We start from the raw sequence: 16,124 nt of genomic DNA, 5'->3' as shown, positions 1-16,124 counted from the left end.
ATTGAGGACACGAGTGTTAGCAGGCACAGAACGGTGGTTGGTCGTTTACTTCAAGTTCCCACATCTGAGAAGTACGAACACCTTATCATTGAACTATTCAGCCACTTGATCAAACCTCAATGGTTCGAACTACCCAGTTTCAATCAATTCGCAGTACAATGACTATCAAGTCGGGCTCACCAGTTTCCTGCCTCTAGGTAACCCTCGTGCTATTGATAGAAGAAACCAGACAAGTAGTTAATAAGTCTTTATTTCGATCTTTTCACAGTCACAGTGGAGTGTGGCTTACTTATTTAGACAAACGAAGCCTCCCAACAATAAGATGATAGGAGACATAACGCTTGTACAAAATAAGGAAGTGAATAAATACTTGAACTATACTGTTTTGGCATATGTTTAGTTGTTTGAGGTCAACTCCTAACCAACCAACCTAAGCTGTTACAACTACACCATCAAATGCAGTCTATTGACGTCTGACTTCACTAACAACTCGGTTTACTCCGAAAGTCACATATTAACATCAGAACTCCAGGAGTTCCATCTAGACATCATTCAACATTAGGAATATGTTCACCAAGGTGGTTTGTGAGTAAGTATTTACTTCTGGCATACTTATTTACAGACTGACGTCAGATGACTAGTGCTTCATGATTCGCCACTTGACTTTTTAATTGATTCTAATAACAAACGCATCTCAATTAGTCAGTTTTTCACAAAATACAGCAATATGTTATAACAAAGTTAGTTAAAACAAACTTCTCGTTTATTGAGTAAACTACATTTATAATAAGTCCTCTTCTTAAGAATCTACTTGATCATTGAAAATAAATGTAAAATAGTGTAGAGAGTTTGAAGTTATTCGAGGAATCTAAGTCATACAATAAGATGATCACATTTATTCACATCATAAGTGATCCTGGAAAACAAGAATAGTAAAAACAAAAGAGTATAGTCTCTGCACGTCAAATATATTAAAAATCCAACTAAAAAAATTATGTAAGGTTGATTTTACTTATAACATTGTTAATTTATCAAATCATAAGCAAAATGAAGTCAAATGCTCCCTCAAATATAGATGCCATACATTTTCTCTTCAGTTAGTTAATCAGCCTGCCATATGTAACTTAAAAGCTGATACATATGTGCACTGTTTCAAACAGATGGGTTGATAATACTTATCTGTTTTGAAGATCCAGAATATTTCTCAAAAAATCCCGAATGGGCTCTGGAAATACCAAGGAACATTTTACCCAATCAGCATTGAATAGAAGTGTCTCAGAAACACTTAGGAAGTCAAGAGTCACGTGGCACGTTTCTGATTGGATGATTGCCTACCCTGCTACTATGTTTAGTAGAGTTCCAGAACGTTCCAGGAGCCCAAGGTCATACGAAAAGCTAAAACTGCTCTCATTGTTTTGTGCATAAACTAACCTTGAAGTTAAGAATTCTTTTCAAATTTCCTGCCTCATCTTTCGTGTTCAATTTGTCCGGTAGTTTCAGTCTGGGGTTATTTGAGGAATTTAGGAAACCGATTCAAGCGTTCAGTCAGAAGATTTGTCAATGTTCAACTAATAAAAACTACTTTAAAACACTGCATCTTTCAGTGAGCACGCAATTGATATCAATCTCTGCAAACATTCACACATAATAATGAATTATTTTATTGAAATTGTTTAATATACAGTCAACTATTTCGACTAAGAAAATAAAAATGTCACAGAACATGATGAACATGTTTAAGCAGTCAGTCGACACAGCATCATGTGTATAGAAATAATTTTTCATATCTGAATGATATAAATATCATATTAATGTTCGTTATGCCATCAACTAAGCACGAACTATGAAAATGTTTGTTGTTTCAAATACTACTGATTAGTAAACACCCAAATATGGACTGAGTATAATTTTCGCTTGCGCAATGAATCTATGAGCACTTTACAAAACAGTTTGTCATAACTTAAACACAAATAGTAATTTTTTTATAACTAGTAAACACCTTTAAATGATGGACAAAGAAAAACAACAACAAAAGAAACAGATCTATTTACAATACTGACCAATTGCCAATCAATGATTTTTTTCATAGTTGACATCATAAGTCAATTGAAGCTAGAGCACCCATGAAAACATAGAAGCACTGCACGGCAGTTTCGTCCTAGTATGGGACTCCTCAGCAGTGCACATCCAAATATCTATTATTTGGTGATTTTGTGCATATAATCATATATTTATCCAAGTGTTCATTTATAATTACAAATTTCTCTTCATACTAAAGTGAGGTACAACTCTGTAAAGCAAACTCTACAATCGTACATATTTGTAAAAAAAGTACCTGAGCTAGAAAACAGATTTTAATTTTGTTTATTCACTGAGAATCTACTAATCTACTAGTTCAATACGTCCAGTTCATCATGAATATTTAGGTTACGTAATGGATATTTCTTGTCATAACTGAATATTAACAGATTTAGTTGATTCAGTTAATTAATAAATACCCAGACATAAATATAAATATTATAAGGAAAGATGGAATTAAGGCAATATCGAGGCAATCTGCACAGTATGCATATATGCCAATACGAAGATTCAAGTAAGCAATACAAAGTAAATATGAACATAAATATTTCAGAAACAGAACTTTCAGTGACAAACTAATTAGTTTATTTAACTCTAATTTAAATTTCCAAACTGAACATCAAACTATAGTTTTTTTCATGGATTAGGTAGTGGTTGGAGGTAGTCGACAAGAAACCTTAGACCCGGGTTTCGTGCTACTTGGCACTCGTCAGCAAAGTGTACCTGTAATCTTGAGGGAACTGAGGCTCGCTGATGGATTCGATCCTGTGTCACCCAGCTTCACTGCTGGACTATCCGGGACGCTAGGCTGCTCATACCAGTCGGACGTCATTTGTCATAATTCGATTGGTGAACAAATCATGTGATAAATTAACCGGGTTAGCAGGTCACAACATTTCCCTTGTCTCTATGAGCATAGTTGAGTAAATATTGTATTGAGACATTGGATTCTATTGTTATTACATTGAAAAAATATTCGTAGTAATAAATAAACCATATAGTAAAGTTATGATTATTATTAATCATTAATTTAATAATGTGTTCTTTAGTTCCACTGACCTTTACATGTGCTCATTGTCATTACTGTTCATCATAGTAACATCAAATGGTTCATTTTCACCATTTAATACTTGGTTTTCTTGATTTATTCCCTAAAACATTTTTATAACACACTCTGTTTATTCTTCAGTATTAGACAATTAAATATAAGAAAAGGTTGTGAACACCTTTGTTTAACAGTATTGAAAGTAAATGAAGATTAAAATAAAATACATATGGGATTTGATGATTTGTAAACTAAAAAACAACAAACTAAATTTTTAAATTCACTTGGTACTTATCAGTATAGGGGTTGTGGAGATTATTAAGTTTTTCATTGAGATCACGAACCCATTGATGTTAGAACATCAATGATAATCTGAAGGCACTGGATGGCCGTTTCGTCCTACCATCCCGCACGCGGGATTCTGACCCGGAGCCGTGACCAGTGGAGGTAATCCGTGTCGGGTAGAGATAGGTATCTACCTAAGTACAGTGGAAGATGGTCGCGCAATTTCGTGAATCGGTTGAGGTTAGACAATAACGCCATTGGATGCCGGCTCAGTGGTCCAGTAGGTTAAGAGTTCGAGCGCGAGACTGAAGGCCCTGGGCTAGAATCCCGCGGGCTCATCGTGGATGCGTGCTGCTGAGGAGTCCCACAATAGGACGAAACAGCCGTTCAGTGCTTCCAGGTTATCAGTGGTGGTCTAACATCAATTGGTTCATGATCTCGATCACTTGTTATTGTTTACTTGAATCTTCCTATTGATGTTTAAGACTGCAACTGATTAGAACACAGTAGCTAAGTCAAAAACGCAATGGTGTTTGAAGCGAAAGGTACTGGGTTCGAGTATCAGAGTGAATGTCAACTCTGAGATGCAGATACATCCAGCTGACGTGTCCTGAGTAGGACGAGACGCGCGTACTGGATACCACTGTTAGTCACTATCCATCTTTGCTTATAAACCGAATTTTTATTGTGAGATAGTCAGTAACCATTAATATGGTAGTATTGACTAAATTCGATGTATTTATCTAGAATACAAACTCCACCATTCACCACACTGTTGAAAGGAGTGATTTAGCATTGATTCATAGGACTTCATTATTCAATCATTAAATTTTAAATGCAAAGACTGAAATTCTCTCGGTTCCATGACGATTTAATATAGAACCTAACTGTGAGAACATTTTTGTTCTTATTAACAATTTGGAAGCCTTCATTTAAAACTTTTGACATATGATTGTGATTTTCAAAGATATCAACTGCTTGATATTTTTGTGATTTAAATTCATACACAGCATATTGTAGTCAAAATCAGCTTCTAAATGAAGACGAAATTAGGAAAAGATGTTAAAAGTGGATAGGACGTACATTAAGAAAATCGCCAAATTGCATCACAAGGCAAACCCTAACTTGGAATCCTGAAGGAAAGCGGTAAAGAGGAAGGCTGAAGAACACACCACGTCGGGAAGTTGGAGCGGATATGAAAAGGATGAATAGTAACTGGAAAGGATTGTCCAGGTCAGGGTTGAATGGAGAGTGCTGGTGGATGGTCTATGCTCCTCCTCGAGGAGTAACAGGCGTAAGTAAGTAATATTGTAGACACTAAATTCTTTATAATGCATTCTTTCTTCTATGCTGATTATGGATATTTACAATTAGTGGAGTATTCGTAATTTTGAAATCAGATTCAATTTCGCTATGATTCAACTAACATGTCCAATCATGTAATAAGTCCTAATAAAAATGTCGATACTGCTATATTGATATGACTATTTGTTATGATTTTGCGGAAAACCTACTATTTTCCGCATGTTCAACGAAACAGTACTAATATAGTTTGAACCTCTAAAGTTAAGGATTTCAGTCAGTCAGTCAGCTACAACTTAGGATCAGGCACATATGCGCATCGGTAAAGGTTGCCTTACCTCATTAGCACAACAAGATGTACACCAGATTCATAGAAGTAGTTAATTCAGTGGTGGCAATATATAAAAGAAAGATTGCATATAAGGACATAGTACAGGAAGAAGGAATTAGTTCGTAGAAAGAAATATATGAAGTGGTTTTAATCTCATAGTTTAAGAGAAGACAGAGAGTGTATACACCGGCGCCATTGTGATCGATTCTGAGCCGTGTCACCAAGAGTCTCCAACCATTGGTTACGATAGTCACGCGGACCCCAACCAAGTAGTCTGCATCTAACCAACATGGCTCAGACCAGAAGTTAGTGACTTCAAGCACTGATGCCATGTTTTAGTTTGGCCGCCCCTAACTTTCTTCCAACCATCCCCAACACCGGTTAGCATTGCGCGTTGTGGTAATCGGTGTTCAGGATTATGGAACACGTGGCCCAACCATCTCAGTCGATGAAGATTCACAACTATTCACAGTGGCATTCAAAATTATGTGTACATCCTTTTAACTATTTGTTCAGTGGATAAATTCGAATGTATTGAAGAGGGAGTATTTCAACATAATTATTCAATAATTTAATGCAATTATACAATTTACAAAATCAATATATTAACTGTTTTACAACTAACAAGTGTAACTACACTACCAAGTTACATGTTTTGCTCTTAATACAGTTTTTGTCAAACTTCACCCAGTTTAAGTATTATGAACTCAATGTTAAAAAGTTTTACACATCAATGGTGATAAATTCAAATACCGTTCTTAGACCAGAACTTATAATAAATTTTCATCTGGATGAGATTTCGTACTCTTAACTGAATAGTTTAATCATGAAGTTTTCATTGTTCTTCTGAACAACATCATCAGTACAAACATAAGTTTGTATTATTAGAGGATTTGATATTCTCAGTGAAATTTTCCTATCTTCATTATTTAGCAGTAAGTTAACTGAAAGTATTATCGAATGAACAATTTCTAATAGTTCAGCATTCACTGACATCACTGAATAATATATAGTCGACAGATCATAGATTAAATATAGTGTTTAGTTATTTTGGTATGTTTTATATCAGCATTTCAGTAACTAGTAGGATCAAAACGATGAAGTACTCTTATTCTAATTGTTTAGTTAATTTTTAGCTCAATTAACGAAATTCAATTAGTTTGATTGATACATTCAATCATTCTTCATAGACGACAGTATTTTTGATAACCTACAATTCTGTTTTCTCCCTCAAAGAAACGGATTCTCTGTTAGTTGTTATTATTAAGAGAAGTATGGAAACAGTAGTATTTTAGCGTTTTTTTTATCGAGTTATTTTTCTACGGGATGGAGTCGCTAACCCCATGCCCAACCCTCATCCTTTACCCGGGCTTGGGACCGGCAGTAACTCTAGAAGAGCTACAGGATGAATAACAACTGGAAAGAGCTGGAAAGGTTTGCACAGGACAGAGTTGGATGGAGAATGCTGGTGAGTGGCCTATGCTCCTTCATGAGGAGTAACAGGCGTAAATGTGTTAGTGACGGAAACAGCAAAAGTGCAAAAATATAAAATTCTACTGGAATTGTAACTTCATTTCAGTCAGGTATCACGATTTTTACTTATGAACCATTTTTCACTAGTAGTAAAAAAATGAGGATGATGGTTATTTGTTCCTGATTTGGTGAATAAGTGGTTTAAAGATTAATCTGAATTTGAGGGTAATATTCAACACAGATCAAATGCGTTTGAGAGAAATTTCGAAATCTAAAGAGGACTGAAGAATTATCTCGCTTTACTACAGGAATTCTCAATAATGAGTACCCACGGAGCAGCCAGATATCGAACCCAGGATATTTAGGTTTCACATCGACTTACTAGACTTCTGATTTGGCATCCAGAGGTATACATTTCCAACTACAATCAATTTGTGACAAAGTGCGATGATCATTCAATGATATTAGTAGCTGTTGACTGACTCTTGAACTGTTGAGACTCCATCGTTCATGATTGTTGCCAAGAACTTCGGGAACCCACCTCAAAGTGAGTTACTGTTGAACATAATGATAGATTTTGTAAAGATTAGTCTTACTTTAAAAAAGTATTCATCACGGATTCATCCAATTTACCCGTAGATCTGTTCTAAAAATGTAGCTTGATTCGCCTTAATTCTCCGAATCATGTCATTCTATGATAATATATATCTCCAACAGTTTCCACCAACCTCATGAACTGATGAAAATCATATGCTGACTAGGAGTTATCCACGAATTTCTAACGAGAAGCTGTGACCAGTTGAGCTGAATCATTTTTGATTTGAGGCAGTTACCCATCGACAGCAACAAATGATGGTCGGGCAATATCACGAATAGATTGAAGTTCGACATTTAAATCTCTAGTTGGCGGCTTAGTGGCGTTATGGCAAAAAGCTTGCAACGAAACCTGAAAATCCTGGGTTCGAAGGGTCCCGTGATAGAACGAAACAGTTGTCCTGTGTTTACTGGTTTTGATTATATGGCTAATTAAGGTCAGTCCATGATGTAAAATATATGAAAAATATAGACCCTCTACATTTACATCAATACCAAAGTGTTATAATTTCTCTTATTACGACACAACTACTCATATTACAAAATAATCTTGGACACTACTTCATTCAAAAAGTCTCCAAATCAGAACACGGTTGAACAGGAATGTAGGAATCGCAATAGGAAAGATGTTAGTATATTTATAATCTTAACATAGAAAGACTCTCAAGTTTTCTCCAAGTGTCTGCTAACGCTGATTGGTTAGGAAATAACCAATCGGTATGCCTCATCACAATCCTTCACGGAACATGTTTTAATTCAATCTATTTTCTGATAATCAGATTAAATTATCTCATATTCACCTTCTGCTTAAATGTTTAAAAATGATTAGTTTATCGGAAAATTGGATTACACTAAGTTTATGAAGAAATTTCATTAGTTCACCTTCAGACTCATGAAATACCAAATGTGTATCAGTTGTCTAACATATTGAGATTATTGAGATCACGAGTCAATTTAAAGACGAAACGGCCTTCCAGCGCTTCCAGTTTTTTCATGGTGGTCTAGCTTCAACTGACTCATGATCTCAACTATTTAAATTACTACAATCTCCAGAAAACCCCTTCAGATACTATTCAAGATATGCCCACTAGTGACTGGCTTCAAGATGTATATCCTGGAGTTCTAGTGAGAAGAAGTGACCAGTGGAGTTCAACCGGGTCAGTTGTGACATAGTAACTCACTGATGACAGTGATGGATGTATTGCTCAATTTCGTGGATTAGTTGAAGTTAGATATTAACACTGATTCCGGCTCGGTGGTCTTGTGGTTAAGCGCTCTCGTGCTAGACTGATAGGTCCTGTCTTCGAATCTCGCATGGCGCCATCGTGGATGCCCACTGCTGAGAAGTTCCACAATAGGACGAAAAGATCGTTCAGTTTTTCCAGGTCGTCCATGATTGTTTAGCTTCAATTGACTCATGATCTCAACTATTGAAATTACTAATAACATCCACAAACTCCCTTCTAGTATTGAGATTAGTTGATTGGATATATTGTAGTTATTTGAAAACTTATTTAATATAAGTTCTTAAATTCCTAGGTGAAAAGTCCTTAAAAAGTTTATATATCATATGGAATCATTCAAATTATTGATTAATTAACAATGATTCAATATAAACTAACATGTAGATCTTGTTCATTTAATATTGAATTTTGATCATTCAATAAATGATATTCATGAAGTAAGTTCTTCAATGAACTTGCTATGAATTGATCAGAAGTTGTATCAATTAATTCATTCTAATAAAATGAAAATAGAATATCATTTTTGAAGAAATTATTATTTTATACAAGTGAAAAGAATAAAAGATGATACATATACCTGAACGACTTTATTTTCTACACCTTGAAAATGACTGTACTTGATCGAGAAGGTTGTTGAAATTAGCAAATATGATTTGATTATCTGATGTCACATGGCGGTTCAGTAATAGATAATTAACGAAGAACACAAATCCATGTATTCTGGTTGGGAAGACTCTATAGTAACATATATCTACAATACTAAATACTTTAGTTATTCTAAACACATTATTTTTTGTAGGTGTCATTAACAAAATATCACTTGATGATTTCAAATAAAAAGAGTATTGGGTAGATTGTTATAAATAAAATAATACATTTGTAGGGCCAGTAAAATGTCACCGAACCCTGGCCATATTATCCGGCATTTGGGTCACTAGATGTCGATCAGTTCATTGATCCCTGTCAAGGTCAAGGACAATCGATGCGCATCAATTAGTTGCACACCATGAACTGGTCCAGGTGGTGGTGTTTGCAACTTCTCCCGTATATCTACTTTTGTTAATACATTTCTCTAATAACGTCCTTCGTTATACCGTCTTCAAAGCTGCCATAGAATCTTCATACCACGAAAGGGTAATCCACGCTAGGTGCTGACCGCGATGTGTGACTTATTGGTCACATTATTCTCGTCTAACTCAAATAGACCCCCAATCATTCGACATAGACAATCTACGTTGGTGATTTACACAATAAAGATTTAAATAAAAATAATGTATTTGTAATATCCCAATAAGTTTTTAAATTTTCTGACGTTTCGTGACTTAGTGTAAGCCACTTCTTCAGAGAATAAATAATAAATTAATCCAGGTTTAAATAATACAAATGAACAAAACAAGAATATTAGGTGCGAAAAACCAAAAAACAGGTCTGAACAAGTCATTTCGGTCAAGATTATTTATACGTGACATGCATGTAAATTTGTGTGTGTGTATTTGTGCAGGGTCAGGGATGAATGAATGTGACCTTTGTGGTGAGAAAGGATAGAGTTTAACCTTTATGTACGATAGTAGTGTGAAATGTGAATAGAATCAGAAATGGTTGCTTGGATAGGTAGTCCATGAGTGAGGGAAAGTGAGGCCTTCTTTTCTATTTATGACTGTAAGATTAAGCAATATATGAAAAGCTTCAGCTAATCGCATTTCTTTGTATTTGGAATACTCTTTTTCTATTATTTCGATGTTAATATCGATTCAATGGTTGCTGAAAATGGCATGAACTGCTATTAACGATTTAATTTGGAGTCTTTCCAGTTCTACGGGATTATTAGGTGGTTTCTTCGTGTACCTAAGATATTCTTTGGCCCGAGTCAAGATTTCACGAAATGATTCTTCGATGTAGAAGGCATCACATTATTTCATCCTTTAGTATATATACACATACAAATAAACAAACGTCTCAAATAAATCACTTTAACCGGAATGATATGACATTGACGTGGTTAGACCTGTTTTTTGATTGGTCGCACCTAATATTCTTGTTTTGTCCCTTTGTATTATTTAAACTTGGATTAATTTTTTTTGGTTATTTATCCTCTGAAGAAGTGACTTGCACTAAGTCACGAAACGTCAGAAAATTTAAAAACTTATTGGGATATTACAAATACATTATTTTTATTTACATCTTTATTGTGTTTAGATATGCTGTAGATAAGCTGATCAGATGTAGCTTTTCTGACTGTAATTTTAAGTTTTTTAACATTTCAATCACAAGGGAAACTTTGGTTTTATCTGAAATCCCTTAAGATAAACAGTGTTATATTTCAAGCGCCTTAATCACTAATTTCAGCTGTAACATTAAATGAAGTTCTTTGATGAATACTTAAAAGTGTCTAATCAGTTTGTTCTGTCACTTCACTCGTGATTTTGAACGCTTTATTCAAGTTGATCGTCGTACTCTGTTGACCTCTGATCAAGTTATCGATCAATTTTTTCCGAATCAGTTGACAGGTCAGATTTATCTAGATATGTCTTCCGATTATAGATAAATCTGTGTGTCATGAATTTAAAAATTCTCTGATAGTCTCAGAATTCCCTTGACTCAGAATTTTAGCAGTTTCTCAGTTTAATTGACAGCTTTTACAACTTATCCTGTAACTGACGTTGCATTTGTTTTCATCCACTGTTTTGTCTTTTCATCTGTAAAAGGGGAGTGATTTATAAGCGACAGTGATTTAAAAGGGTTTTAAAATGCTTGTAGTGATTGCCCAGATACTTTCATATATGCTGAGACTATCCACTTCCTTGTTTTGAGGTTGATTTTTAGTTACTTCCCTAGGGACGATAAGAGCTCGGCAATCACATCATCTATCCCAGATTAATTAACGACACCAAAAACAGTGAAGTAGTGATAACAATTCTTAAACTACACATAATAATTACATACCCTCCGTTCATTTGTATAAACGACATACCAAAAAATTCGCGATAGCAACTAATCGAGTCTTAAGTGATCATGATACAGTATCTCTGTGTTAATATAGAATAAGTATTTGAATATTAAATGGAGTAATGTTTTCTAGATATTGTACACAATTTACTAATGATAACTATTAAATATAAAACGAATTTCTAGGGTTACTTATGTCTTACCGCCTCATTTGAATCAATGCTGATATCGTTTTGGCTAACTGGTTGGACGTTCTCTGTTGTATCTTCGATCAATACGATGTCATCACAGTCCTAATTTATACAACGTGAAAAACTCATATAATAATTTGATCAAATCCGTAGATCATTAACAGATTATCATTGATGAATGAATTATATTTTATCTGTATAATTAACTTTGTAATTAGTGAAGTACATTAAAACTGTCTATTTAAATTGGAATCGGTTTTAATGTCAAAATATTACACCTAATAGATTTTTCTTGTAATTGTCTAATATATTTTGGTAAAATGAATTTAACTTTAAGATTCCACCCCATAAAAGGCTGATTATCTAATAAATCATTTTTATGGTAAGCTTGTTGTGTGAGCTACTTATATCCTCATAAGTAGTATATAATGGTAGTCGGGAATAAAATGTATTTCAGTAGAAGATCGAGAAGGCAAAAACGGAAACGGGAAGCAATTAGTATGAAAATGCAAAAAAAAGTGAAATCTGAGATGATTAACTGGTATTTGTGAAAGGAACAGTCAAGTTTGAGACAATCAATTGCTATTTTGCAAATTCTGTAAGTTTATCTTCGGATACATTCGATCGTACCCATTCCAGTTCTTGTTCACTATAAGCTATAATAAATAATGACGTGAAGTACTAAAAAGGTCTGAATGTATATATATGAACTGATTACTATCACTGTTGTTGCTCATAGCATCAGTCAATTAGTTTGCTAACCTTGTCAATTACTGTTTCTGCTTCTACATTCTCATCATACACCTTCGGTAGGACTGTTTCTGTACTTCTTTGCGGTAGCTTCATATATTCACATGTTATCCAGTCTTGTTCATATTCTATGTCAAAATACTTTAAACAAACAAACGTTCAGTAGGATACATTTATTTAAATAAGAATTTACGAATAAGAGGAAGTAATCAAATATATCTTATACTCAGAAGGGTTCTGTGGAGATTGTAGTAATCTAATAACTGAATTCATGAGTCATTTGAAGTTAGACAACCATGAAAAACCTGGAAGAACTGAACGACCTTTTTGTCCTATTGTGGAGCTTCTCAACAGTGGGCATCCACGATCCCGCCATGCGAGATTCGAAGACAGGACCTATCAGTCTTGCACGAGAGCGCTTAACCACAAGACCACCGAGCCGGAATCAGTGTTAATATCTAACTTCAACTAATCCACGAAATTGGGCAACGCATTCAACATTCTTATCAGTGAGTTACTATCTCACAATTGACTCATGAATTCAATTATTAAATTATTAGTCTCCGCAAAACCCGGATAAAGGAGGAGGGTTGGGCATGGGGTTAGCGTCCCCATCCCGTAGAAAACCAACTCGCTAAAAAAAAGCTAACCAGAAAAAATTATTCAAACCTTTTAAACTCTGCCCTGGGAGTCAGAAGGTCTTCATTTAGAAGAATTATGACGCCTCATGATGAAAGCCGAATTCCTTTGGAAGTTACGAGGCCGATGCCCCTTCTGACAACCAGAGCAACCATTTATTTAAGTGCATGGAATGTTCGTACAATGTGGGACACCGGGAGAGCCTTCCAAATTGCTGCAGAAATGAGAAGATACAACCTAGAGGTACTTGGGATCAGTGAAACACATTGGACACAAGTTGGACAACAACGACTAACTACAGGAGAGCTCCTGTTATACTCCGGCCATGAAGATGAAAATGCACCACATACACAAGGAGTTGCATTGATGCTGTCCAAACAAGCGCAAAATGCGCTTATAGGGTGGGAATCTCATGGACCAAGGATCATCAAAGCCTCGTTCAAAACAAAGAAAGAGGGTATTTCAATGAACATCATCCAATGCTATGCGCCTACCAACGACTACAATGAAGACGCTAAAGATCAATTCTACAATAGGCTGCAGTCAATCGCCGAGAAGTGCCCAACAAAGGACCTGACTATTCTGATGGGAGATTCCAACGCCAAGGTTGGAACGGACAACACTGGATATGAAGACATCATGGGACGACACGGACTGGGAGAAAGAAACGAAAATGGTGAGAGATTTGCAAATCTATGTGCCTTCAATAAGCTGGTCATAGGCGGCACCATATTCCCACATAAACGCATACACAAAACCACATGGACTTCACCGGATCACACCACGAAAACCAAATCGACCATATTTGCATCAACAAAACGTTCAAGAGGACTATAGAGGACGTGAGAACCAAGAGAGGAGCTGATATAGCATCAGATCATCACTTACTGGTCGCCAAGATGAAATTGAAACTCAAGAAGCACTGGACAACGGGGCGGACAATATCACAAAAGTTCAATACGGCCTTTCTTCAGGATACTAACAAACTCAACAAATTCAAGATAGTCCTCAGCAACAAGTTCCAGGCCTTTCATGATCTACTCAATGGAGAAGGAACTACTGTGGAGAGCAACTGGAAGGGGATCAAAGAGGCAATCACTTCAACATGTCATGAGGTCCTGGGTCACAAGAAGCACCACCACAAGGAATGGATCACTGTTGATACACTGGATAAGATTCAAGAAAGGAGGAACAAGAAGGCAGCAATCAATACCAGTCGAACAAGAGCAGAAAAAGCCAAGGCACAAGCTGAATACACAGAAGTAAACAAACAAGTGAAGCGGAGCATCAGAACCGACAAACGTAAATATGTGGAAGATTTAGCAACGACGACGGAAAAGGCTGCAAGAGAAGGAAACATGAGACAACTGTATGACACGACAAAGAAACTCTCTGGAAATCGCCGCAAACCAGAACGACCAGTGAAAAGCAAGGAAGGCGAGGTAATCACCAACATTGAAGAGCAACAAAACAGGTGGGTAGAACACTTCAAAGAACTCTTGAATCGACCAGCTCCACTGAACCCACCCAACATCGAAGCAGCACCCACGGACCTCCCAATCAGTGTTGACCCACCAACGATTGAAGAAATCAGCATGACCATAAGACAAATCAAGAGTGGAAAAGCAGCAGAACCGGACAACATCCCAGCAGAGGCACTAAAAGCAGACGTAGCGGCAACTGCAAGGATACTCCACATTCTCTTCAATAAGATTTGGGATGAGGAACAAGTACCAAAAGACTGGAAAGAAGGACTTCTGGTCAAAATACCGAAGAAAGGCGATCTCAGCAACTGTGATAACCAAAGGGGCATCACTCTTCTCTCAATACCGGGAAAAGTCTTCAACAGGGTATCGTTAAACAGGATGAAGGACTGCATAGACGCCCAACTTCGTGACCAACAGGCAGGATTCCGTATGGATAGATCGTGTACAGACCAAATCGCAACTCTACGGATCATTGTGGAACAATAAATTGAATGGAATTCATCACTCTACATCAACTTCATTGACTACGAAAAGGCATTTGATAGCGTGGACAGAACAACACTATGGAAACTTCTTCGACACTACGGCGTGCCTCAGAAGATAGTCAATATCATACGGAATTCCTATGATGGATTAAACTGCAAAATTGTGCATGGAGAACAGTTGACAAAGTCGTTCGATGTTAGGCAAGGTTGCTTACTCTCACCCTTTCTCTTTCTCCTGGTGATCGACTGGATCATGAAGACGTCAACGTCTGAAGGGAAGCACGGGATACAATGAACATCTAGGATGCAGTTGGACGATCTGGACTTCGCAGATGATCTGGCCCTTCTATCCCAAACGCAACAACAGATGCAGGAGAAGACGAACAGTGTGGCAGCAGCCTCAGCAGCAGTAGGTCTCAATATACACAAAGGGAAATGCAGGATTCTCCGATACAACACAGAATGCACCAATCCAATCACAATTGACGGAGAAGATTTGGAAGATGTAAAAACCTTTACGTATTTGGGCAGCATCATTGATGAACAGGGTGGATCTGATGCAGATGTGAAGGCGCGGATCTGCAAAGCGAGAGCAGCATATTTACAACTGAGGAACATCTGGAACTCAAAGCAACTGTCAACCAACACCAAGGTCAGGATTTTCAATACAAATGTCAAGACAATCCTACTGTATGGGGCAGAAACCTGGAGAACTACACAAGCCATCATCCAGAACATACAAGTGTTTATTAACAGTTGTCTACGTAAAATACTTCGGATCCGTTGGCCGGACACCATTAGCAACAACCAACTGTGGGAAAGAACAAACCAGATCCCAGCGGAGAAAGAAATCAGGAAGAAGCGCTGGAAGTGGATAGGACGCACATTGAGGAAAGCACCCAACTGCGTCACAAGACAAGCCCTCACATGGAATCCTCAAGGCTCAGCAAAGGAGGAGAGGAAGAGCGAAGAACACATTACTCCGGGAAATGGAGATAGACATGAGAAAAATGAACAAGAATTGGATGGAACTAGAAAAGAAGGCCCAGGACAGAGTGGGTTGGAGAATGCTGGTCAGCGGCCTATGCTCCATTGGGAGTAACAGGCGTAAGTAAGTAAGTAAGTAAGTAAGTAAGTAAGTAAGTAAGTAAGTAAGTAAGTAAGTAAGTAAGTAAGTAAGTAAGTAAGTAAGTAAGTAAGTAAGTAAGTAAGTAAGTAAGTAAGTAGGTAAGAGTAGTGAGTAAGTAAGTAAGTAAGTAAGTAAGTAAGTAAG

General features: G+C 36.6%; 1 protein-coding gene across 1 annotated transcript in view; it reads right to left on the bottom strand.

Moving 5' to 3' along the window:
* Positions 1-745: 745 nt before the first annotated feature.
* OGFOD1_2 (Prolyl 3-hydroxylase ogfod1) overlaps positions 746-16,124 on the bottom strand; it is a 28,100-nt gene continuing 12,721 nt past the window's right edge. Inside the window, exons 8-12 of the mRNA XM_051219555.1 lie at positions 12,253-12,381; positions 11,503-11,592; positions 8,732-8,848; positions 3,139-3,230; positions 746-916 (exon numbers count right to left, since the gene is read on the bottom strand). Coding sequence (XP_051065039.1) covers positions 3,141-3,230; positions 8,732-8,848; positions 11,503-11,592; positions 12,253-12,381 — 426 coding nt within the window. The 3' untranslated portion in view covers positions 746-916; positions 3,139-3,140. The remainder of the gene's footprint in view (positions 917-3,138; positions 3,231-8,731; positions 8,849-11,502; positions 11,593-12,252; positions 12,382-16,124) is intronic.

Source organism: Schistosoma haematobium, chromosome 5 (assembly GCF_000699445.3).
Source record: "Schistosoma haematobium chromosome 5, whole genome shotgun sequence".
NCBI classification, from domain to species: domain Eukaryota; kingdom Metazoa; phylum Platyhelminthes; class Trematoda; order Strigeidida; family Schistosomatidae; genus Schistosoma; species Schistosoma haematobium.
This window is presented reverse-complemented; position numbering and strand designations above follow the sequence as displayed.